Source organism: Lithobates pipiens, unplaced genomic scaffold (genome assembly GCF_037356315.1).
Source record: "Lithobates pipiens isolate NorthernLeopardFrog02 unplaced genomic scaffold, aLitPip1_a1.2 Scaffold_19, whole genome shotgun sequence".
In the NCBI taxonomy this organism is placed as follows: Eukaryota; Metazoa; Chordata; class Amphibia; order Anura; family Ranidae; genus Lithobates; species Lithobates pipiens.
This window is the reverse complement of record NW_027507764.1, coordinates 334,534,980-334,560,823: the sequence shown is the minus strand read 5'-3', so window position 1 is coordinate 334,560,823 and position 25,844 is coordinate 334,534,980. Positions and strand designations below refer to the sequence as shown.

Here is a 25,844-nt window from a genome sequence, read left to right as displayed (position 1 = left end):
AGAGGAGCTCAGCTATGAGGAAAGATTAGAGGAACTGAATTTATTCACTCTTGAGAAGAGGAGAATAAGGGGAGATATGATCAACATGTTCAAATATATAAGGGGTCCATATAGTGAACTTGGTGTTGAGTTATTCTCTTTACGGTCTACCCAGAGGACACGGGGGCACTCTTTACGTCTAGAGGAAAAGAGATTTCATCTTCAAATACAGAAAGGTTTCTGCACAGTAAGCCCCTGTACACACGGTCGGAGATTTCGACAACCAAATCCGTCGGATTTTGTCCGTCGGATCTTGTCCGAAACTGTTGCATACACACGGTCGGACTAAGTTGTCGAAAAATCCGATCATTCAGAACGTGATGACGTAATTTCGTTACGATGGGACTACGTTCAGGCTAGTAGCCAATAGCTTTGATGTAGGAATTTGATCTGAGCATGCGTGGCACTTGATCCGATCAAAATTCTCTACACATGATCGGAGTATGTCCGATCGAACCAGTTGGTCGGAAAATATTTCCAACAAGTTGGAAAATTGGGTCCAACGGATATTCCGACTGAATCAGTCCGATGCATACCACACACAGTCGGATTATCCGACAACACGGTCCGATAGGACACATTCCGACGGATTCTCCGACCGTGTGTACAAGGGCTAAGAGCTGTGAAAATGTGGAATAGACTCCCGCCAGAGGTGGTTCTGGCCTGCTCAGTAGATTGCTTTAAAGTGGTTGTAAACCCTTACAAACCACTTTGACCTACAGGTAAGCCTAGATTAAGGCTTACCTGTAGGTCCAAGAAATATCTCCTAAACCGTATTTACAAAAACACAGTCACCACTATCTACGGCGCATGCGCCGTAGACAGCGGCGCACTGGGCAGGCCGCAGATCGCGGCGATATGCCGCAAGTGTCGACTCCCATGCGCATGTGCGGGAGTGACGTCATCACTGCTCCGGCGAATCACAGTGCCGGAGCAGCGAGACCCGGAAGGCACTCCGGGATCCATGGCAGCGGCGGACATGAAGACCGAGGACCGCTTCAGGGGCTTTGTTCTCAGGTAAGTTATTCATAATGAGCTAGTATGCTATGCAAGATTTAATCCCTCTGAGATAAAAGAGAATATTTGAAGTCCCTTATTTGGATGAGCTACACTTGTTTACCCAAACAGAACCTCAATTATTGGCAGATTTCAGAAGGGTTCTCGGTCATTTCGAAAATTTGGTCTGGCTCAGAAAAGTTAAATTATGTCTGTAACCCAAGAGTAACCTTCCTAGGTTACATAATCGACTTCACAGTTCAAAAAACAGTTCTCCCCTCTGAGAAAACAGAAGTGGAAAGCTTTCTTTAAGAAAAAAAAAAAAAATTTTACATTTTAAAAGGTTACAAAACAGGCTTGGCGCACCCTGAACTCAGTAATACACAATAAATGCACAGTAACAACGTTCTAAATCAGTTACTCGTTAATTAACAAGCCATTGCCTATTTTTGATGTATAAACCTTTTGTTAATCTTCGTTTCAGTATGGTGAAATCTAAACTCGACTCAGGTAAACCACCCTATTGAGTAAACATGACTCTGTAAACGGAGTGAAGTTTCCATGGAGTTACAGGGCCAGTCCAAGAAACACTTCCTAATGCTAGATATTAAGTTTGTTACAGCTGATATAGCAGCATCATTCTTGCAGTAAGTGTGAATTGGTGATTTGGGATTTGGACCAGGCAACCCATATTTTATAAAATTTATGTAGAATGACCCTGTCATAGGTAGCCTGTATAGTGTCAGAGCTGTATTCATGAATGGTTTAGGCTCCATTCACACCTTGGCATTCCATTTTGCGTGCGGAATCGCAATGATTCTGCCCGCAATTCGGAGATGCCGTAAATCGCGGGACGCCCCTGGCGATCCCCACTATTTTAAATGGCACCAAACCGCGATTGCCACCCGATGAATTGTGGTAAAAATGTGGAATGCCCAAAACAAGTACAATAACTTCTTTTGGGCGTCGATCATCCCGCGATTCTGTTTGTGCGATTTTACCGCGATTCGTCAGGCGACAATTCGCAGCAAAATTATAATCACAGCGATTCCGCTTGCAAAACGGAATGCCAAGGTGTGAATGGAGCCTTATAGAAACCAAGTGTTGGGGGTTGAGAATTCTTCCAGTGAAGATCTACGGTTTTGCAGGCTGTGGCAGAGTCTGGGCTAAAATAGCAAGCAAAGAGGGTGCAATGCTGAAATTTATCACACAGGATACGGATTGAGGCAGTCGTGGGCTCTTGGAAAATCTGTTAAGGAAAATAGGCCAGTTTGCCTTAAAGAGGCTAATTGGAAAAATGCTCTGTTGGTCCTAAACAGGTGGCAGAAGAGATTGGGTGGGTCTGCAGCCTTTTTGCCCATATCTGCAGCTGCCAGAATACCTGTCTTGTTATAGAAGAACTGGTAAGTAGGACTTTATGGGCCATAGGACCAGTAAACCTTTGACGAGGCTGTGTTGTATGGTGTCTTCCTGCCATAGCGCTGCTATCTGAGCATGTTCCGTATCACATTTGGTGCTCTGATGTGGGTGCAGATGCAGACTTCATAGTACTCCACTTCTCGAGTAATGCAAATTAGAAATCAATTTGCTGATTTCTTTGTTGTCCCAGAAGGTCAATTGTATTGGCAAGATGACCTTGTGTAGGTAAATTCCTCCTGGTCAAATTTGACTTTGATTTTATTCTACTGTCTTTTGCTTAGAAAATAATATATTTTTTTCATTGGAATAAAGCTTTTCAAAGAGTTTGCATGTTCTCCTTGTGCCTGTGTGGGTTTCCTTTGGGTCCTCCGGTTTCCTCCCACACTCCAAAGACATGCTGGTAGGTTAATTCGCTCCTGTCTAAATTGGCCCTCGTATATAAATGTGAGTTAAGGACTTCCAATTGTAAGCTCCTTGAGGGCAGGGACTAATGTGAATGTAAAATATACTATAAAGTTCTGCATAAATTGACAGTGCTATATACTGTAAGTACCTGTAATAAATAAATAAATATAATAATATTTGCGTGGCTTATTATCCTCTTTTGCATCATTCCAAAGTTGTGTGTTTTTCACCCATGTGAGGTTAGGCTTCTCTTATAATGGAAAAAACTTTACTCCACAAAAAAAAAGTACACCTCTCAGACATCTCAAGTCTCCCGCGAGGTGCACGAGTCTCCCACATTTCTGCGGCGGCTCCCGCACACCCGCAAGCACCTTCCGATATCCTGGGAATGATTGGTGTGACAGGGAACAGCTGTGAACACTGATCTCCCTGTATAGATTTTTAGCTGACAGACACTTCTCCTTCTCTCCCTCCTGTGGCTGTCAGCTAAAAATCTATTCAGGGAGATTGGTGTTCACAGCTTTTCCCCACTGCAGAAATCATTCTCCGCTGTTCCCTGTGTGCTGCACCCCTGCTCCTCTGATCCCCTGTCCTCCTCCTCCCCCCGCTCCCTTTTCTGCTCCGTCCCCACTCGTCCGCTGCAGCCGGCTTCCCTCCTCTCCCACCGGCTAAGAACGATCCATCAGAATGGAGAGCAGAGGAAGGGGCTGGGTAAATCTGTCATTTACCGACCCCTTCCTTGTCTGAAATGGACACAGTGAGCGAGATCACACCTGTGTCCTGTGATAACCATACTCTGCTTCAGTTTATGAATGAACAGGAGCCTCTGTCTCTTGTCCATTTTCTTCAATACAGAGAAAGGGACTGAGGAATATGTGTCCTCAGTAGTGATGGACGAACTTCCGACGGGACGTTTCGCGAACGCGAAACGCGAACGGACACAAACGTTCGCGAAAACGACCGTTCGCCGCGGGCTCCATTGACTTCAATGGGAGGCGAATTTCGCAAACCTTTAGGTCGAATTTGCGGCCACGGGGTAATTATTAGGGGGTAGCACGTAGTCCCACCACCTGGACAATAGCATAATACATGTATGAGGTGAATTTGGGATCGATAACTACAAGCATTTTTTTTTTATTTGGGAAATTGTTCTGACAATTCAGGACTATGGAGCTAATGAAGGCAATGGAGGAGAGGGAAGGTCAGGGACCAGGGTAGGCAAACAAGAGGGTGCAGGAGATACAGAGCACTGACAGCAGCACCGTAATACAGAGCACTGACATCAGCACCGTGACATACAGCGCTGACAGCAGCTCCGTGACATACAGCGCTGACAGCAGCTCCGTGACATACAGCGCTGACAGCAGCTCCGTGACATACAGCGCTGACAGCAGCTCCGTGACATACAGCGCTGACAGCAGCTCCGTGACATACAGCGCTGACAGCAGCACCGTGACATACAGCGCTGACAGCAGCTCCGTGACATACAGCGCTGACAGCAGCTCCGTGACATACAGCGCTGACAGCAGCTCCGTGACATACAGCACTGACAGCAGCTCCGTGACATACAGCGCTGACAGCAGCTCCGTGACATACAGCGCTGACAGCAGCACCGTGACATACAGCGCTGACAGCAGCTCCGTGACATACAGCGCTGACAGCAGCTCCGTGACATACAGCGCTGACAGCAGCTCCGTGACATACAGCGCTGACAGCAGCTCCGTGACATACAGCGCTGACAGCAGCTCCGTGACATACAGCGCTGACAGCAGCTCCGTGACATACAGCGCTGACAGCAGCTCCGTGACATACAGCGCTGACAGCAGCTCCGTGACATACAGCGCTGACAGCAGCTCCGTGACATACAGCGCTGACAGCAGCTCCGTGACATACAGCGCTGACAGCAGCTCCGTGACATACAGCGCTGACAGCAGCTCCGTGACATACAGCGCTGACAGCAGCACCGTAAGCAGCCCCAGGAGGAAGTCAGCACAGCACAGGGATGGTGTGATCCCCTCATAATAAGAACCCCCAGGAGGAAGTCAGCACAGCACAGGGATGGTGGGAGCCCCTCATAATAAGAACACCCAGGAGGAAGTCAGCACAGCACAGGGATGGTGGGAACCCCTCATAATAAGCAGCCCCAGTAGAAATATGACACCGCTCAACCTCTTCAAAGAGGAGGGTAGGGGCATATAGTACGGTGTGCTTTTTTGGGTCAGGGAAGTGAGCCAAATGAATTAAGAAGGTCTGTGTGCTTGATTCCAAAAATTGTTTATAGACATATACATGGTCTACTGATCACATGTGTTGAATTCCTCCGAGATCCATGCCTCATTCATTTTTAGAAATGTGAGGTAGTTAACACTGTGGTGAGCTAGGCGAGTACGCTTATCGGTCACAACCCCCCCTGCTGCGCTGAACGTCCTTTCGGACAGGACACTGGATGAGGGGCAAGCCAACAGTTCGATTGCAAATTGGGCAAGCTCTGGCCAGAGGTCAAGCCTGCCCACCCAGTAGTCTAGGGGTTCATCACTCCTCAGAGCGTCCACATCGGCCGTTAACCCAATGTAGTCGGACACCTGACGGTCTAGGCGTTCCCTGATGCTGGATCCGGATGACACCTGTCGATGGGTCGGCTGAAAGAATGACCTCATATCCGAAGTCACCAACACATCTTCAAACCGGCCTCTTCTTGCAGGCGCTGTTGGATTGGTACCCGCAAATCCTTCTCTGGGAGTGGGAATTGCTCCTCTGCCAGCGCACGCAAAAGCAGAATGCAGCATTTCTCGAAGCAAGGCCTGGAAGTGCTGCATTCTGACAGCCCTCTGCGACGGCGGTAACATTTCCGCCATTTTGTGTTTGTACCGGGGGTCTAAGTACGTTGCCACCCAGTACTGGTCCTTGACCCTCATGCTTTTTATACGGGGGTCCCTATTAAAACACTGGAGCATGAAGGCCCCCATTTGCACTAAAGTGGAAGCGGTGTGGTGGCCTGGCTCCTGCTCATCATCCAGGATAATGTCGTCCTCTTCATTCTCCTCTCCCCATCCTCGCACAACAGGGATCCCAGAAAGGTTTAAAGCATGCTCTTCTTGCTCCTGCTCATCCGCCCCGGCACCATCCTCCTCTGACTCCTCATCAGACTCCTGTTGTTGACTTGTCTCAGATAGAGTAGCCCCCCCTGGGAATTCATCCAGCATTGCGACTTCCTCATCTTCCCGCTCCTGCTCCTCCACAGCCTGATCAATGACACGACGCAATGCACGCTCCAGAAAGAAGGCATAAGGTACCATGTCACTGATGGCGCCATGGCTGCGACTGACCAGTTTGGTGATCTCCTCAAATGGCCGCAGAAGTCTGCATGTGTCGCGCATGAGCAGCCACTGGCGCGGTGAAAAAAAACCCAGCTCCCCAGAACCGTTTCTTTCGCAGAGTTCATACAGGTAGACGTTAACTGCACGTTTCTGCTGGAGCAGCCTATCAAGCATATAGAAGGTTGAGTTCCATCGCGTCGGGCAATCGCAAATAAGACGTCTGACCGGCAGATGGTGTCGCCGCTGAATGTCAGCAAGGCGAGCCATGGCCGTGTAAGATCTTCTGAAATGGGCCGAGATTTTCCTTGCCTGCCGCAAGATGTCCTGGACCCCAGGGTATTTGACAAGGAATCGCTGCACGACCAAGTTTAAGACGTGTGCCATGCACGGCACGTGCGTGATTTTGCCCTGTTTCAATGCGCTAAGCAGATTGGCACCGTTGTCACACACCACTTTACCAACTGTCAAATTGAGCGGTGTTAGCCACTCATCTGCCTGTGAACGCAAAGCTGAAAGGAGTGCCGGGCCAGTGTGGCTCTTTGCTTCCAGGCACAACAGACGCAGCACGGCATGGCAACGTCTCACCTGGCATGTGGAATAGGTTCTGGGGAGCTTGGGCGGTGCAGTGGAAGAGACGCTAGCAGCGGAAAAGGAGGAGGCAGCTGAGGAGGAGAGGGAGGAGGATGGAGTAGGAGGAGGAGAAGAAGAGTCAGGCCTGCATGCAATCCGTGGCGGTAAAACCAAATCTACACGGGTGCCACGGGTTACATGCTTGACGGCCGTCAGAAGGTTCACCCAGTGGGCAGTAAAACTGATATACCTTCCCTGCCCGTGTTTGCTAGACCACGTGTCTGTGGTCAGATGTATCTTGGCACCGACACTGTGTGCCAGAGATACATTCACTTGCCGCTGAACATGGCCATATAGCTCTGGGATGCCCTTCTCTGAGAAATACTTCCTTCCTGGGACCTTCCATTGTGGTGTTCCAATGGCCACAAATTTGCGAAAGGCCTCCGAGTCCACCAGTTTATATGGCAGTAGTTGGCGGGCTATGAGTTCTGACAAGCCAGCCGCCAACCGTTGGGCAAGAGGGTTATCCGGCGTCATCATTTTTTTACGCTCAAACATTAGGCCCACGGAAGCCTGCCTTTTTGCAGAAAAATGTGAGCTTGGCGTGATGGAAGGTGGAGTGGAGGACAATTGTGAGGAGAGAGGAGAAGGAGAAGTAGAAGACGAGGCTGGACGGTGAGAGCCTGCAGTGTGGCTTTGTGTGTTCCGTTGCTCCCACTGGGCTCGGTGATGGCTGCTCATGTGCCTTCTTAAGGCGGTCGTCCCTAGGTGAGTATTGGGCTTACCGCGACTAACGCGTTGACTGCAAAGATTGCAGATGGCAACGCTATTGTCAGCAGCGGACACGTTAAAAAAAGCCCACACTGCGGAGCCATGTGCCGGTGTCCTGGGAGCGCCAGATGTGACCGTACATGGTCGATGACTCGCTCCTGATACATTTGCAGTCTGCTTTGTCCCTGCTGTGCAATGTAAGTCATTGCTGCTTCTCCTCCCTATCTGCTGGTCCATATCTCCCTCTGAACTCCCCTCCTCTTCCTCTCTTGTGGGCACCCACGTGACATCACTAGACACGTCATCATCAACGTCACCTTCCCCACCGCTATAAGTAGAGTAGGCAGCAACACCGGGGACCAACCTCCTCCTTGGGCTGATCTGGGTACTGGCGTCAGACTGCTGAGTAGCGCTTGTTGCTACCTCCTCTTCCTGATCCAATACCAAGAGTGGCTGCGCATCAGAAATGTCCTCTTGATATGGATCGGAAAATAATTCCAGTGACTCAAGCGGAAGGTATGTGGTGGTGGTGGTGGTGGTCGTGTTGTTGGTGGTAGTGTCTTTGGGGGTGCACATAGCAGAGAGTGAAGAAGAGGGTGCAGATCGAGAGGATGAGGAGGGTGCAGAAGAGTAAGGCTGAGCGAGCCACTCAACCAAGTCTGGTGCATCCTTTAAAGTAATTGAACGCACCTTCTGCAACTTCCCACTTTGGCTCAAGCCTGTTGCTCCTGCCCTACCCCTACCACCCCTGCGGAAGGGCCTGCCTCTTCCTCTGCATGTCATTTTTTAAATGACCCTGTGACAAAACTCTTAGTCCCTATACCGCTGAAGGACTGCTGCAGTATAGGTGAGCGGTCAGCAGTGGTGCACGTCAACCCTATCTATTGTGGACCTATAGCGGTCCTTACAGAACAGCAGACTGTACCGCACTCAAGCCTATGTACCGTAGCACCCTATACCAAGTTACCAGTCCTTATAAGAACTTTTGTGGAACAAGCAGGTTGTGTGTTAGTGATTAGCAGACTGTACGTCAGTCCCTATACCGCTGAAGGACTGCTGCAGTATAGGTGAGCGGTCAGCAGTGGTGCACGTCAACCCTATCTATTGTGGACCGATAGCGGTCCTTACAGAACAGCAGACTGTACCGCACTCAAGCCTATGTACCGTAGCACCCTATACCAAGTTACCAGTCCTTATAAGAACTTTTGTGGACCAAGCAGGTTGTGTATTAGTGTTTAGCAGACTGTACGTCAGTCCCTATACCGCTGAAGGACTGCTGCAGTATAGGGCAGCGGTCAGCAGTAGTGCACGGCAACCCTATGTATTGTGGACCGATAGCGGTCCTTACAGAACAGCAGACTGTAACGCACTCAGGCCTATGTACCGTAGCACCCTATACCAAGTTACCAGTCCTTATAAGAACTTTTGTGGAACAAGCAGGTTGTGTGTTAGTGATTAGCAGACTGTACGTCAGTCCCTATACCGCTGAAGGACTGCTGCAGTATAGGTGAGCGGTCAGCAGTGGTGCACGTCAACCCTATCTATTGTGGACCGATAGCGGTCCTTACAGAACAGCAGACTGTACCGCACTCAAGCCTATGTACCGTAGCACCCTATACCAAGTTACCAGTCCTTATAAGAACTTTTGTGGACCAAGCAGGTTGTGTATTAGTGTTTAGCAGACTGTACGTCAGTCCCTATACCGCTGAAGGACTGCTGCAGTATAGGGCAGCGGTCAGCAGTAGTGCACGGCAACCCTATGTATTGTGGACCGATAGCGGTCCTTACAGAACAGCAGACTGTAACGCACTCAGGCCTATGTACCGTAGCACCCTATACCAAGTTACCAGTCCTTATAAGAACTTTTGTGGACCAAGCAGGTTGTGTGTTAGTGATTAGCAGACTGTACGTCAGTCCCTATACCAATGAAGGACTGCTGCAGTATAGGGCAGCGGTCAGCAGTAGTGCACGGCAACCCTATGTATTGTGGACCGATAGCGGTCCTTACAGAACAGCAGACTGTAACGCACTCAGGCCTATGTACCGTAGCACCCTATACCAAGTTACCAGTCCTTATAAGAACTTTTGTGGACCAAGCAGGTTGTGTGTTAGTGATTAGCAGACTGTACGTCAGTCCCTATACCAATGAAGGACTGCTGCAGTATAGGGCAGCGGTCAGCAGTAGTGCACGGCAACCCTATGTATTGTGGACCGATAGCGGTCCTTACAGAACAGCAGACTGTAACGCACTCAGGCCTATGTACCGTAGCACCCTATACCAAGTTACCAGTCCTTATAAGAACTTTTGTGGACCAAGCAGGTTGTGTGTTAGTGATTAGCAGACTGTACGTCAGTCCCTATACCAATGAAGGACTGCTGCAGTATAGGGCAGCGGTCAGCAGTAGTGCACGGCAACCCTATGTATTGTGGACCGATAGCGGTCCTTACAGAACAGCAGACTGTAACGCACTCAGGCCTATGTACCGTAGCACCCTATACCAAGTTACCAGTCCTTATAAGAACTTTTGTGGAACAAGCAGGTTGTGTGTTAGTGATTAGCAGACTGTACGTCAGTCCCTATACCGCTGAAGGACTGCTGCAGTATAGGTGAGCGGTCAGCAGTGGTGCACGTCAACCCTATCTATTGTGGACCGATAGCGGTCCTTACAGAACAGCAGACTGTACCGCACTCAAGCCTATGTACCGTAGCACCCTATACCAAGTTACCAGTCCTTATAAGAACTTTTGTGGACCAAGCAGGTTGTGTGTTAGTGATTAGCAGACTGTACGTCAGTCCCTATACCAATGAAGGACTGCTGCAGTATAGGGCAGCGGTCAGCAGTAGTGCACGGCAACCCTATGTATTGTGGACCGATAGCGGTCCTTACAGAACAGCAGACTGTACTGCACTCAGGCCTATGTACCGTAGCACCCTATACCAAGTTACCAGTCCTTATAAGAACTTTTGTGGACCAAGCAGGTTGTGTATTAGTGTTTAGCAGACTGTGCGTCAGTCCCTATACCGCTGAAGGACTGCTGCAGTATAGGGCAGCGGTCAGCAGTAGTGCACGGCAACCCTATGTATTGTGGACCGATAGCGGTCCTTACAGAACAGCAGACTGTACCGCACCCAAGCCTATGTACCGTAGCACCCTAGACAGACCAAGTTACCAGTCCTGATAAAGAGCTTTGTGGAACAAGTGAGTTGTGAATGATTAGCAGACTGCAGCAGAAGGGCAGCAGTCAAGTATAATATTCTTTCTATATTTGGAAGAAAGAATATTATACGTGTACAAGCCTATTACCGTACCACTGATACCAGTCCTGAAAAGAACCTTTGTGGAACTAATAGTAACAGCAAGTCTTTAAAATTATCCTCACTGCCTGACACACTGCTTCCTGCCTGTCCCTATACAAATTGGCAAAAAAGAGTAGGCTGGAACGATTAGCTGGAACAGCTCTTTTGTGGACCTGATAGTAACAGCTAATGATGATGATGATGATGATGATGAAGAAAGACTAATCTGGCTGAGCTGTCCCTAAAATAGCAGCATACAGCGCTCTGTCCCTTTATCTAAACTGACAAAAGAAACTCAGGCTGCTGACCTAACACCTATACCAGTCCTGAAAAGAACTTTTGTGTACCAAATAGCTAGCGTTTTCTCTGTCCCTACTCCACACAGGATCCTTTCCCTACAGTGACAGAAGAAAGAATGTAAAATGGCCACCGGATCGGGTGTATTTATAGGTTAGGGGGAATGTCCAAGTGTCCATGAGCTGTCATGTCTCAATTGGTTGTCCTGTAACACATGATAAACGTGTCACGAAAGGTTAAAGTTCTTGTATACATTAAACACGTAAGTCCGCCGGGGCGAACGACGGAAAAAGGCGTTCGAACCCGCGGACGGCGAAAGTCGGAAATTCGCCGCGAAACGACCGCCGGGCGAACCGTTCGGCCATCACTAGTCCTCAGTCCTTTCTCTGTCTCAAAGAGGAGAGCTCAGGGGTCTGTTTAGACCACTGATACCTTGGACAAACCCCCCAAAAAAATATAAAAATAAAATTATTGTAAAAAAAATCCAAAAGATTAAAGTGTAAAAAAAAAAAAAAATCAAATAAAAATTACTGACACCATTCCCCCTGCCCTACCAACCCTGTCCACTGCCTTAACCCCCTCTCCCCAAAAAGAATTGTGAAAAAAAAAAAAATTCAATTGTAAAAAAATCAATACATAAAAATAAAAAACTACTGGCACCATCCACTACCACATACCCCCCACCCCTTCCCCAGAAGCACTGTGAAAAAATATTGAAGAAGTGATTTTAAAAAAAAATTGCCACAAAGGCAATGTATGTGGGCACGGAGCGCCACCTCCCTGAAATTAGTTTTTGCAGGTTGTGATGTCTGAATTCTCTTTTCACCTAGCAGTGTGAGGTATTCACCATGAGAATGGGGACTGTGCCCCACAAGGATTAAAAATGTGAGATGTTTTTATCACCCGTGTGAGGTAAGGCTTCCGTTCTCAGGGAATGGAATCTTTGCCCTACACAGGTAAAAAAGTACTTTTTTTTTATCAGTATGAGGTAAGATTTATATTTTCCATGAAAATGGGCACATTACCCCACACCCATATGAGGTGAAGCAATCATTATCTGAAATTGCCTTTGTTTCCGACCAATGTATTCTCTGAACGCCTGTAAACATGAACATACCTAAATACTTGGCGCATTTACGCTCATTTGCGTTTTTTTATGCTCAAATGCTCCTCTCCTGAATACTATTTTGGTGGGATTTTTTTCTGCCTCCTGCTGCCTGTAAATGTCTATGGGTGCATGGACACATAGGCTATTATAGAGGGGCTTTTGCAGGCAGAAAACAAAACTGCCAAATGCCCTTAAAAGCTGAATTTTTGATGCCCAGTGTGCATGAGGCCTTCTGTAAGATTTTTTAGCAGGACATGTATTGTTTGACCAAGTGTACAGTGAGTCACTAAGAAGATAGCAAGTGGATGATCATGGATGAAATGAAAGTGAGATTAGGCAGTGAGATCTGATAGTGGTCAGGGGATAGAGGGTGCTGAACATGATCACGGACAACTGAGAGAAGTGGTAAAGTTGGGCAGAGTAAAGTTGAGGAGCCTATGGAGAAGATGTGGGCGGTAGTGTGGAAGCTGATGGGAGAGAGAGCAGAGTAATGCCCCGTACACATGATCGGACATTATTCAGACATTCTGACAACAAAATCCATGAATTTTTTCCCACGGATGTTGATTCAAACTTGTCTTGCATATAGGGCCAAAACAACGAATCGATTAATCGACAACTAATCGATTATGAAAATAATCGATTACTATTTTCATAATTGATTAATCGGCCACTAACATAATGGATTTAAAAAAAAAGAGCCCTTTATAGTACAAAAAGAGCAAATCGCTACTGTAAATATTTCTTTCACTGTCCCATAGTAAAAAATTAACCCATTAGCCCTTGTACACACGGTCGGACATTCCAACGGAAAATGTCCAATCGGACCGTGTTGTCGGATAATTTGACCGTGTGTGGGCTCCATCGGACTGTTTCCGTCGGAATATCCGATGGACAAAGTTTTAGAGCTGGGCTATAAAACTTTCCGACAACATGATCTGATCGGACTTTGTCCGATTGTGTGTAGAGAATTCCGATCGGACAAAGTGCCACGCATGCTCAGATCAAATTCCTAGACCAAAGCTATTGGCTACTAGCCTGAACGTAGTCCCATCGTAATGAAATAATGTCATCACGTTACGTACGATCGGATTTCCGACAACTTTTTCCGACCGTGTGTACAAGGGCTTACAGTAGCGATTATTTGCTCTTTTTGTACTAATTTTTGTTTTTTTAACCACATTATGTTACAAAACATCTCAGGCCTGGGTCACACCTCTGTGTTTTTTGGTGCTTTTTGCAGAAACACAGTTCATTTACATGGTTTCCTATGGGACACGTTCACATCCATGATTTTTTCAGCTGCTGCGTATTTGGGAAAGACAAGGACTTTTTTTTTTTAAAGCAAGATGGTGCTATTTTGTTTTTTGAGTTCAATAGACTTCAATGGATAAGCTGCAGAAAAGTAATGTAATAACACAATTTGTGTTTTTTAATCTGCCCAACAACAAATTGGGCAAAAAAAATATAAGAATGCAAATCGCAGCAAAATTACTTTTTTTTTTTAAAGGTTAGTAACCAATTAATCGATCAATCGAAACCATAATCGGCCAACTAATTGATTATGAAAATAATCGTTAGTTGCAGCCCTACTTGCATACACACGGTCACACAAAGTTGGTCTGAAATTGCGAATGTCAAGAACGCGGTGACGTACAACGCGTAAGACGAGTCGAGAAAAATTAAGTCCAATGACCAGTGCGGCTCTTCTGCTTGATTCCGAGCATGCGTAGAACTTTGTGCGTCGGAATTTTGTACACACGATCGGAATTTCCGACAACTGATTTTTTTGTCGGAAAATTTGAGATCCAGATCTCAAATTTTGTGTGACAGAAATTCCAATGGAAAATGTCAGACGGAGCCTACACACAAAGCTCTCATCGAACATTATCCGTCGGAAAATCCATCCGTGTTTACGGGGCATAAGAAGTAATTGCTGCTGATGGGCCAAAGGGAGAGAGGAGCCAGAGAAGGAGCTGAGAGGGGAAGAGATTGTGTATGAGCTATAACTTCTTCCTTCTGAGGGAGGAATGACAATTCATACCCTTTCTGCTTATATGTGTAGTTATAGTGCAGCTGTGTCAACCAGCCAAAACACACCTCTAAAGAAAATTCCTACATATGAATGGCAGATGGTATTTCATAACTGCTTGGGTGTTTGTCTCCACTATGGCAGCTAGAGGACAGGGGTGAGAGTGTATGTAGTGCAAATGCAGAATGTAGCAGTGGGTGGACAGTGAGAAGGTAGCACCCCTGGTGGGCAGAGAGATGCCAGATAAAGTAGCATGCTTAGACTTGTATTTGTTGCAGTGAACAACTTTGAAATTGGATCAGATTTCCACGGTACATTTATTCCTAGTGGCAGTATACTTTAGCAGGAAAGACAAAGGTGGCCATTGTGCTGCATACAGCAGTCTGCTTTATTGTTGGTATTGCAATGTCTTGGTACAGTCCATTGTTTTTTTCTAGATCAGCCTCACACACTTTAGCCTGCAGGCTGAATGAAAAACATCCCACAGATTCCTTCATCCATGCTGCATCCATTGAGGAATCTGTTAGATGTTTTACATGAATCTTCCTCTGAGGTTATTGTATTTTTACAGCTGCCAGTTATGCTGTTAGAATAACTGAACAGTAGCTATATGTGACAGACCCAACCGGGACATGGGGCATTTTTAGGGGACTGCAGGGTAGCCTCTTGCATAGTGACTATGGGCTCTGGCTTTTGAGGGGCTCTATTCTTTGGAAAGTGTGTTTCCGGGGGACCTTTGGAGTGGCTTTGCTTCAGACTCGGGTTCATGTCTCCCCAAAAACACACAGACTTTGGGGACCTAGGACCTGGATACAGATTTGGGGTTTCTGTTCCCGAAATCTCCCTCCTAGACTCAGACTCTAAGCAGAAGTTTTTAATCAGCTTCTTACAACCCAATGCTGGGGTCTCTTGTTATGTGTAATCTGTTTATTAAAGTGATTTTAAAGTCTAATTTAATCAGACATGGAGTTGTGACCCGACCCCGCCCCCTCTGTCTCCTGAATGATTTTTAAATTGACAGCAGTGGGAGCCAATCACGCCGCGCTGCTGTCTCAGCCAATGAGGTGGGGGGTGCCAGGCATCTTAGACACTCCTGCAACATCGCTGGTAAGTATTAGGGGGGCTGTAGAGTGCTGCTGCACACAAATGCATTAAGATAAAAAAAAACCTTCTACCTTTACAATCCTGTTAAGTTATCTTTCTCTCATTGTATAATTCCCCATTGTGTGCCTCCTAGGTGTGAATTCCCATTGTTAATTCAGTCACTTGTTCCTCGCAGTCTGCTAGTATTGTGTCAAATTCACCTCCTTACCAAACTATTGTGGGAACTTTATGTGTTTATGTTAGCTATTCATTGGATGTACTGTTAGCCATACTGGTGATATTACCGTTTTAAGTTTGCACTCTTTAGGATAACGTGATCGTGTTCTTATCTGATTTTGTGTGGTATATTTTCTGTGTGACATTTCAGTAAAGACTTCCAGTTTGCACCTAAGCAAGTGTCCTCTAGTTCTTGGGTGCAATTTTTGACTATACTACCTGGTTTTTGGCTCCTGAGTGAAGGAAGCTGTATCTTGGTGGAAGCACCCAGACGGGGGGGGGGGGGATTCCGGGAGGTTCGTCACACTACAGCTGATCTTTATTTTTTATTTTTCTAGCACATGGGGAAGGGCTGAAACCCTCATGTCATGTGAACAACCTGGGCAGGGCTAAAAATCCTCATATTTTGTGAGAAGCAGGTCAGTGATGATCATCCAGATCTGGTGAAATTACAAAGTTGTAACTCCCTAAAAAAAAAAAAATATATATATATATATATATATATATATATATATATATATATTTTTTTTTTGTAATAACACATGCACACACAATACTCACATACTATGTTATTTTGTATTTCTAACAGACCGCAATTTACCTCGCCAATAAAGCATGCCAGAAAGACAAAGAAGGGAACTATAAGGAAGCAAGGAAATGTAAGTGTTTTTATAATTCGGTGAGTGCTTATGTTGTTTCTTTTAAGGCAGATGTCTATACAAAAGAGAAAAGAATTTCAGGTGGAAGCCTGAGTAGGACCTGACCATTATCTGGGTGGAACATAAAGCCATAGTATCCTGTGCATAACCCATGGTTTTGCGGGGGGAGGGGGGGGTGCCAGGTGACCTCTCTAGAAATACTAGACCTCAGGATGTTTTGTAAGTGAGTTTTGTCTGTCAATTGTGAAGTTGGACTCCAACCAATAAAATGCATTTTTTTCCAATATAGAACACCTATGGTTTAAGCTTCTTTTGCATTTCTAGATTTCTAGATTTCTCCAGCACATAGGGCAATAAGTTTAAACCCAACTCCAAGCAACTTTTTTGGAAAAGATATGCACATGAAAGGAAACAAAAGCAATGATACAGCAAGGAATGAAGCGGGATCTGGAGTTGGGTTTTACATTTGTGAATATCAGTCTGTTTGTGAACTTGGAATAAGTGGGTAATATTTTGTATTGGTACTCACAGGAGGATCCTGAAACAAACTTTGGGGGGGGGGGGTTATCAAAACTGAAGCAGCTGTGTATATCAAACAATCATCTATTTTTCATTTTTAAAGCCTAACTAAAGAAGCTGATTGGTTGCCATATACAGCTGCTCCAAATTCTATCTGCTCCAGTTTTGATCAGCATATTTTTCTTCTGCTCATATTTGGAAGTCCATGGGAATTATGGAATTACAGAGCAAGTACATGGGCCAAGAAGGATTTTTAAAAGGAGCCAAGAAATCAAATCAGGGATAACTCGCTGCATTGGGGACTGCTGAGTATAATGCTGGATTTGAGGGCAGAGGGTGCCCTGCTATTAGTGTAAATAAATGGTACAAAGCTGCAGTTAGGCCTTTAACTGCCCGAAGACCAACATATGTAATAATTTAACTGACAATAACTGGATCATGCAACACTGTACACAGATCAATTTCATATGTCTTTTTTGAGACACCTAGAGATTTTTTTTGGTGGCATCTAATCACTGCTTTTTTTTTTTTTATTATTATTATTATATAGAATGAAAAAAGACCAACATTTTTTGGGGAAAAATGTTTTTTATTTATTTTTTGCAAATAAATAATATTTGTTCTTAAATTTAGGCCAGAATGTACTCTGCTACATTTCTTTGGTAAAAAAAAAAAGTGTATATTATTTAGTCTGTGTGAAAGTTACAGTCTGCTAACTATGGCCCCTTTCATGTGTCCTTAACAATCAGGATGCATCCCTGCTATTAGTGGGGGATTCCCCACTGACAGAAGAATGTAAACCAAGGGCTGAAAATAAACATTTGAAGGTCTCCTTTTTTGGAGATTTTGGAGAGGACCTCATGCCAAAAAAAAATGGTGTGAGGTCCTCCCCAAAATCCATACAAGACCTAAGCGACAGATGAGTCAAGATTTGAAATATTTGGCTGGTAGCAGGAGGCAGTGTGTATGGAGAGACCAATACAATAATGCATATCTGTAGGCAACAGTAAAGCATGGTGGAGGTTCCTTTCAAGTTTGGGGCTGCATTTATGCAAATGGAGTTGGAAATTCGGTCAGGATCAACAATGACTTTATAACTGATAAATGCAGACAGATACTTAGCCATCATACCATACCATCAGGGAGACGTGTGATTGGCCAAACATACAGCCAATGTCATTAGGAACTATCTTCAATATAAAGAACAAGGAGTCTTGGAAATGATGGTTTCACCTTCCCCCCCCCATCTCCCTGATCTTCAAATCATTAAATCTGTCTGGGATTACATAAAGAAACAGAAGGATTTGAGGCAGCCTAAATACACAGATCTGTGGCCAGTTTTCAAAGATGTTTGGAAGAACCAACCTGCCGAATTCCCTTGAAAACTGTGTGCAAGTGTGCCTAAAAAAATGTATGCTGTTTTGAAGGCATAGGGTGGCCACACCAAATATTGATTTGATTTGGATTTCTCTTCTGGTAAACTATCGACACTTCTATTTTTGAAAGAATTCTTAATTCACAGCATTTGTTCACACCTGCCTAAAACGTTTGCACAGTAGTATGTGTGTATACAGTATGTTTATTTATTTTATTTTTTAGATGACACTCTGCGTGAAAAACAAAAACAGATTCTTCGATCAAACTATGATAAGTATCTTAATAGAGCAGAACAGCCATATTTGAAGAAAAGAAACAAAAGAGCTTCTGAAGTATGGTATGTGCCTTCAAAAACAGAATTGTTATATGTGGTAATCTAGTATAAGCCTTGTCAGTAGGAGAAAGAAGACAAAGTTACTACACTACACTGTGAACTGTACTGTGAATCTTAGTTTTCTCTACTTAGACAAAAATTGAACGCATTCCCCTATTCACACATTTAAGGTGGATGGAGGAATCCTCTCTGCTGTGTCACTGAATTCTGGAAGCGGGTCTCTCCTGCCTTCAAAGTACACTAATCAGAGCTGCAGCTGACTGGCTAAATTTTCCAACAGCCCCATTCAATAGTAGTCGGTCCTTAGATCGACAGCTTTCAAATGGGAATGGCCAAAGATGTATTGAAATTTGGTGGTCCCTGCTGAACTGGCAAATTTTTAATCTATTTATGGCCAGCTTTAGGTGTGTACCATCAGATATTTTCAGTTCAGTCACTTTTTTTTGTAAAAAAACGGATCAAAAATGGATACGGATGTAAATTTTTACATCCGTTTTCATGTCCGCTGACATGCCTTTTTTACAAAAAAAAGCAACCGATGAGTCATCAGCTGTCAGTGGCGTTTCCAGCTGACAGCTGAATGAGAAAATAAATGGCATGGGCCCCCCCCCCCCCCCAGGTCCGCACCAGGCCCTTTGGGTCGGTCTGGTATGGATTTGTATTTTTTTTTTAAATGGCATGGGCCCCTCCCCCCCCAAAATCCATACCAGACCCTTATCTGAGCATGCAGCCCAGCATGTCAGGAAAGGGAGGGGACAAGCGAGCGCCCCCCCCCCCCCGAACCATACAAGGCCACATGCCGATGGGGGGTGGGTGCATTGGGGCATCGCCCCCCACCCCAAAGCACCTTTCCCCCATGCTGATGGGGACAAGGGCCTCTTCACAACAACCCTGGGCTGTGGTTATTGGGGTCTGTGCTTTATCAGAATCTGGAAGCCCCCTATGGTAAGGGGGCCCCCAGATCCCGCCCCCCCATGTGAATGGGTATTGGGTATATCATACCCCTACCCATTCACCCCAAAAAGCAGTGAAAAGTAAAAAAAAAAAATAAAAAAAAAAAGCATTTTTTTGACAAGTTCTTTATTAAAAAAGAAGCCCCGAACCATGTTCTTCCGGTGCCATCTTCTCCCGGTGCCGTCTTCTCCCAAAGCCGACTTCTCCCAGTGCCGTCTTCTTCTTGTGCAGTCTTCTCCCCAAGCAATCTTCTTGTGCTGTCTTCATGTGCTGTCTTCTCCCCGAGCTGTCTTCATGTGCTGTCTTCTCCCGAAGCTATCTTCTTGTGCTGTCTTGTCCCAAAGCTGCCTTCTTCCTCGCTGCTGGTCATGTGTCATAACAAGGGGCGGGCTCTCTGGGCGACGTCATCGGATGGCCACGCCACATGGCTATATAAGAAGTGCCAGATAGCAGGGGACAACAAAACGGCGAAAGACAGCCTCAGGAGAAGAGCAACCTTTTTTGTTTTTAGAGGGTAACCGGCGGCGAGGAAGAAGACATCTCCGGGAGAAGACAGCACAAGAAGACAGCTCGGGGCAAAAGACAGCACAAGAAAACAGCTTGGGGAAAAGACAGCATAAGAAGAAGATGGCACTGGGAGAAGATGACACCGGGAGAAGTTGGCATCGGGAGAAGGTGGCCCTGGGAAAAGACAGAACTGGAAGAAGATGGCTCTGGGAGAAGACGCCACCAGGAAAAAATGGCACCAGGAGAAGATCGCTCAGGGTTTCTTTTTTTAATAAAGGACTTGTCAAAAACCGGCTCTTTTTTTTTTCTTTCTTTTTTTTTTTTTTACTTTTCACTGCTTTTGGGGTGAATGGGAAAGGGTACGACGTACCCAATACCCATTCACTTAGGGGGGCCAAGGGGTCTTCCAGATTCCGATAAGCCAATAAGTTCCCTCTGAATCCATACTAGACCCGAAGGGCTTGGTGTGGACCATTTTGTTTGCGATTTTTTTAATTCCGGCAAATTTTTTTTTACATTCAGATTTATGGGGAACCCCGCTGACAGCTGATGACTCATTGGTTGTTAAGGATGCAGCGGCCGGCTTCCCCTCCTTAGCAACAAGCTACAGTATCTCACAAATTTAGTACACCCCTCACATTTTTGTAAATATTTTATTATATCTTTTCATGTCACAACACTGAAGAAATTACACTTTGCTACAATGTAGTGAGTGTACAGCTTGTATAACAGTGTACATTTGCTGTCCCCTCAAAATAACTCAACACACAGTCATTGGGGTCTAAACCTCTGGCAACAAAAGTGAGTACACCCCTAAGTCCAAATTGGGCCCAAAGTGTCAATATTTAGTGTGGCCACCATTATTTTCCAGCACTTCCTTAACCCTCTTGGACATGGAGTTCACCAGAGTTTCACAGGTTGCCACTGGAGACCTCATCCACTCCTCCATGATGACATCATGGAGCTGGTGGATGTTAGAGACCTTGCGCTCCTCCACCTTCCATTTGAGAATGCTTAGCAGATGCTCAATAAGGTTTAGATCTGGAGACATGCTTGGCCAGTCCACCACCTTTACCCTCAGCCTCTTTAGCAAGGCAGTGGTCATCTTGGAGATGTGTTTGGGGTCGTTATCAGGTTGTAATACTGCTCTGCGGCCCAGTTTCGGAAGGGAGGGGATCATGCTTCAGGATGTCACAGGTACATATTGGCATTCATGGTTCCCTCAATGAGCTGTAGCTCCCCAGTTTCGGCAGCATTCATGCAGCCCCAGACCATAACACCATGCTTGACTGTAGGCAAGACACACTTGTCTTTGTACTCCTCACCTGGTTGCCGCCACACGCTTGACACCATCTGAACCAAAAAAGTTTATCTTGGTCTCATCAGACAACATGGAGTGTCAGGGAATGATGGTGTTTGCAGCCCCTGAGCTTAGGGGAGGCAGCGCGGCCAGTTACCTTTCACCTGCTGCCTGGACAGCGTCTGCTAATGCTCAGCCTGACCAGATCACTGATGATTTACTCGGCTCTGACTGCTGGCTCTGTGTGTCCTGCCTGGACATGTGTGAGAGGCCCAGCCCTCCCTGCTAGATAGGGGCCCCAAGAACAACCCACCGCATGGTAATCCATTTAATTCTCTCTGTCATCTGAAGCTTGCAATATAGAAATTGATTGGAGGAGAGTTCTCCATGCTAATGAGTGTGTGTGTAATGTATGGGGGTGTAATGTATCTGTGTATGGGAGTGTAATGTATCTGGGTGTATGGGGGAGTAATGTATCTGGGCGTATCGGGGTGTAATGTATGGGGGGTATTGTATCTGTGTGTAATCTGTTGTATGGGTAGCCTTAAAATGATGCCCCCCCCCCCCAGAAAAAAGTTCTGCGGATGCCCATGGCTGTGTGTTGAGTTATTTTGAGGGGACAGCAAATGTACACTGTTGTACAAGCTGTACACTCACTACTTTACATTGTAGCAAAGTGTAATTTCTTCAGTGTTGTCACATGAAAAGGTATAATAAAAGATTTACAAAAATGTGAGGGGTATACTCACTTTTGTGAGATACTGTGTATAAAGTGTGTTTAAGGAGGGGGGAAAAATGGTTTAAAAATGGATGTCAGCAGATTGGATGTAAGCGAATGTCGTCTGCTAATATCCATTCTTCATCCATTTTTCATCCGTTTTGTTTTTTGAACCGAAGCAAAATAGGGTTTTCTTCCGTCTCAAAATACTGAACTTAACGGAGGCAGATGTCAGGGGTTGATCATCCGCTAACGTCTGCTAGCCTATAGACTTACATGTATCTTTGTTTTTCATCTGCCAACAGATGGAGGAAAAACAGACATACGGAACCCCCGTGTGAAAGGACCATCAGACAGCTTTAAAGCAGAACTCTGGGCACATTTTTTTTGTCCATGTCCTTGTTGCTGATTGCCCTGTTGTAGTCCTCTGAAAGCGAGAAGGGAGGAAGCAGAGATGTTGTGGGCGGCTGGGGTCTCACAGCTCCTGGTCTGTGCTGCCCATGGAGAAGGTGTCCTCCTTCTCATCTGTCCTCCCTCCTCCGTGCCAGCAATCTGCCCTTCACCCCCCCCCCCCCGCACCACCCCCACATCTGAGACCTTGTAACACTAACGAGTCACATGACACCGGGGAAGGGAAAATAACGAATTGGGCCCTATTTGTACATTTTCAATTACAAAGTCTCAGGTGTGGGGACGGTGTGGGGGGGAATGGTGCGGGGGGCGTTGCGGGCTCTGGTGGTGGGCCCTGACATTTGGCTCTGGTGATCTCGAACATTCGGCTCTGGTGGTGGGCCCTGACATTTGTCTCTGGTGGTCCCGGACATTCAGCTCTGGTGGTCCCTGAAATTTGCCTCTCGTGGTGGTCCCTGACATTTGGCTCTGATGGTGGTCCCTTTCATTTGGTTTCTGGTGGTCCCTTACATTTGGCCCTGGTGGTCCCTGACATTTGGCTCTGGTGGTCCCTGACATTTGGCTCTGGTGGTGGTCCCTGAAATTCGTCTCTGGTGGTCCCTGACATTCGTCTCTGGTGGTCCCTGACATTCGTCTCTGGTGGTCCCTGACATTTGGCTCAAGTGGTGGTCCCTGACATTTGGCCCTGGTGGTGGTCCCTGACATTTGACTATGGTAATCCCTGACATTCGGCTTTGGTGGTCCCTGACATTTGGCTCAGGTGGTCCCTGACATTTGGCTCAAGTGGTCCCTGACATTTGGCTCAAGTGGTCCCTGACATTTGGCTCAAGTGGTCCCTGACATTTGGCTCAAGTGCTCCCTGACATTTGGCTCAGGTGGACCCTGACATTCGGCACTGGTGGACACTGACACGTTTCACTGGTTTGGATAATATAAAAATGCTTTGTATTTATAAGGCTATAACCTATCATACCGTGTGTTATGTATGGCTTGTTGGCTGCAGAATGAGGGATGTGATTTATGTTGCAGTGGGCAAGTTCATATTTACATGTACAAGCCTATTGCACCTCCCACATTCACTCACATCTCAAGGATTCATGGGAAACGTAGGCTGATTACAGTTAGGCTGCTTTTACACTGGAGCGGTCGGGCGTTGACGGTAAAAGCTTTACCGTAGTTTTTGCTGAGGTTTTCGGCCGCTAGTGGGGTGATTTTAACCCCCAGTAGTGACGGAAAAAGGGTTAAAACGTCCGGCAAAGCACTGATACAGTGGCGCTTTGCCATCAGTTCGGCGGCCTGGCCCATTCACATCGGAGTTTTGCTGGCGGCATTTTCGATCATGTGTACGCGGCATAAGAGATCCTCCCTGCCAGAAAAGATGATGCATTTTTTAAATCACAAAGCTGACTTCCTGAAAATTCAATCATACATATCTCTTAAATGGTAAGAAATTTCACAAGCGTAAGAACTGATAATTGCCACATTTGCTTTGCTATCAACTGAACTGCCAAGCCATCAATTGGCTGGCATCATAACTAATTACATGTGCAACATTATGGCAACTGCAGAGCAAACAGAGGATAAGATGGCAGCTTCCTTGGCTGTAAATGATAGGAGGGTTTAGTTCCGCTTTGACAAACATTTAACTTTTACAGTGTGAGGTATTTTTTGCTGTACCTGGAGTAGGACTTTACTATATGCTTTGCAGTTGGTAAATAAATAAACAGTAATATGATTTTAGTGGTTATCTTTCTTTTTGTTACAAGTAAACATGAATGTTCATTTTATTTCTATTAATTTAGGAGTGATAGTGATGAAGAAGACCTAAAAAAGAAGAACACGCCCAGGCAGCTTCAAGGTCACCTTTTATTTATGTATATAATAAAAATATCATTGTATTTTCTTGTGTTTACTTGTTTATAATGTGAGACCCATCCTGACAGTTAAAGCTGAAGTTTAGGTATGCAGATTTTTACATACAGTAGTTACGTTGGACCAATGTAAGTATGCATGATGTGCCATACCTGGAAGATGCCTGTGGAAGTTGGAAATCACTGTAGTTGGCACTGCTACTAAAGTGATTGGTGCTGGCTTCCAGATCCTGTGCCAAGCAGCTGCTCAGGAGGTTGCTCACTTAGCACGGACACCATTCAGAGAACAGTTTGCATTTTGAAGGCTAAGCATTCTTTGAATGGACAAGGTGCCACAGTGGTGACATCACGATCTCCACCTAATCCAATATTGGCAGCATCAGTTAAAGTGCCTTGGAAAAATTTTCATACCCCATTTTGTCATGTTCCAACCAAAAACGTAAATTTGTTTTATTTTGTGATTTTATGTGATAGACCAACACAAAGTGGCACATAATTGTGAAGTGAAAGAAAAAAAATTATCTGAAAAGTGTGGCATGCATTTGTATTCAGCCCCCCTGAGTCAATACTTTTGTTGTAGAACCACCTTTCACTGTAAGTCTTTTTGGGGATGGCTCTACCAGCTTTGCACATCTAGAGAGTGACATTTTTGCCCATTCTTCTTTGCAAAATAGCTCAAGCTCTGTCAGATTGGATGAAGAGCGTCTGTAAACAACAATTTTTAAGTCTTGCCACAGATTCTTAATTGGATTTAGGTCTGGACTTTGACTGGGCCATTCTAACACATGAATATGCTTTGATCTAAACCATTCCGTTGTAGATCTGGCTGTATGTTAAGAGTAGGATTGAGCAAAAATGAACTGTTTGGAGTTTTGGTACCCAGACCCGAACCCGAAAAATTTACTGTATGTTCGAGTTCGATGTTCGGCAATGTAATGCCGTATTTTAAAAAGCTGCAGGGCAGCCAATCAACATTCGTTTAACTCGTGCGCTCTTAGAAACCATCACAGCCATGCCTACTAATGACATGGCTGCAATTGGCCAGTGCAGCATGTGACCCAGCCTCTATATAAGCTAGAGGCACATATACAGTGCCTTGCGAAAGTATTCAGCCCCCTTGAACTTTTCAACCTTTTGCCACATTTCAGGCTTCAAACATAAAGATATAACATTTTTATTTATTGTGAAGAATCACCAACAAGTGGGACACAATTGTGAAGTGGAACAAAATCTATTGGATATTTTAAACTTTTTTAGCAAATAAAAAAGTGAAAAGTGGTGCGTGCAAAATTATTCGGCCCCTTTACTTTCAGTGCAGCAAACTCACTCCAGAAGTTCAGCGAGGATCTCTGAATGATCCAATGTTGTCCTAAATGACTGATGGTGATAAATAGAATCCACCTGTGTGTAATCAAGTCTCTGTATAAATGCACCTGCTCTGTCATAATCCAAGGGTTCTGTTGAAAGCGCAGAGAGCATCATGAAGACCAAGGAACACACCAGGCAGGTCCGTAATACTGTTGTGGAAAAGTTTAAAGCCGGATTTGGATACAAAAAGATTTCCCAAGCTTTAAACATCCCAAGGAGCACTGTGCAAGCGATCATTTTGAAATAGAAGGAGT

At 45.5% G+C, this 25,844-nt stretch overlaps 1 protein-coding gene across 3 annotated transcripts in view; it reads left to right on the top strand.

The window, feature by feature from the left end:
- The window catches only part of LOC143996801 (vacuolar protein sorting-associated protein 4B-like), a 97,422-nt gene that overhangs the window by 5,710 nt on the left and 65,868 nt on the right, over nucleotides 1-25,844 (top strand). For all 3 annotated transcript variants that reach the window (XM_077492077.1, XM_077492078.1, XM_077492076.1), the window contains 3 exons: nucleotides 16,162-16,231; nucleotides 18,350-18,464; nucleotides 24,154-24,209. In XM_077492077.1, coding sequence (XP_077348203.1) covers nucleotides 16,162-16,231; nucleotides 18,350-18,464; nucleotides 24,154-24,209 — 241 coding nt within the window. The remainder of the gene's footprint in view (nucleotides 1-16,161; nucleotides 16,232-18,349; nucleotides 18,465-24,153; nucleotides 24,210-25,844) is intronic.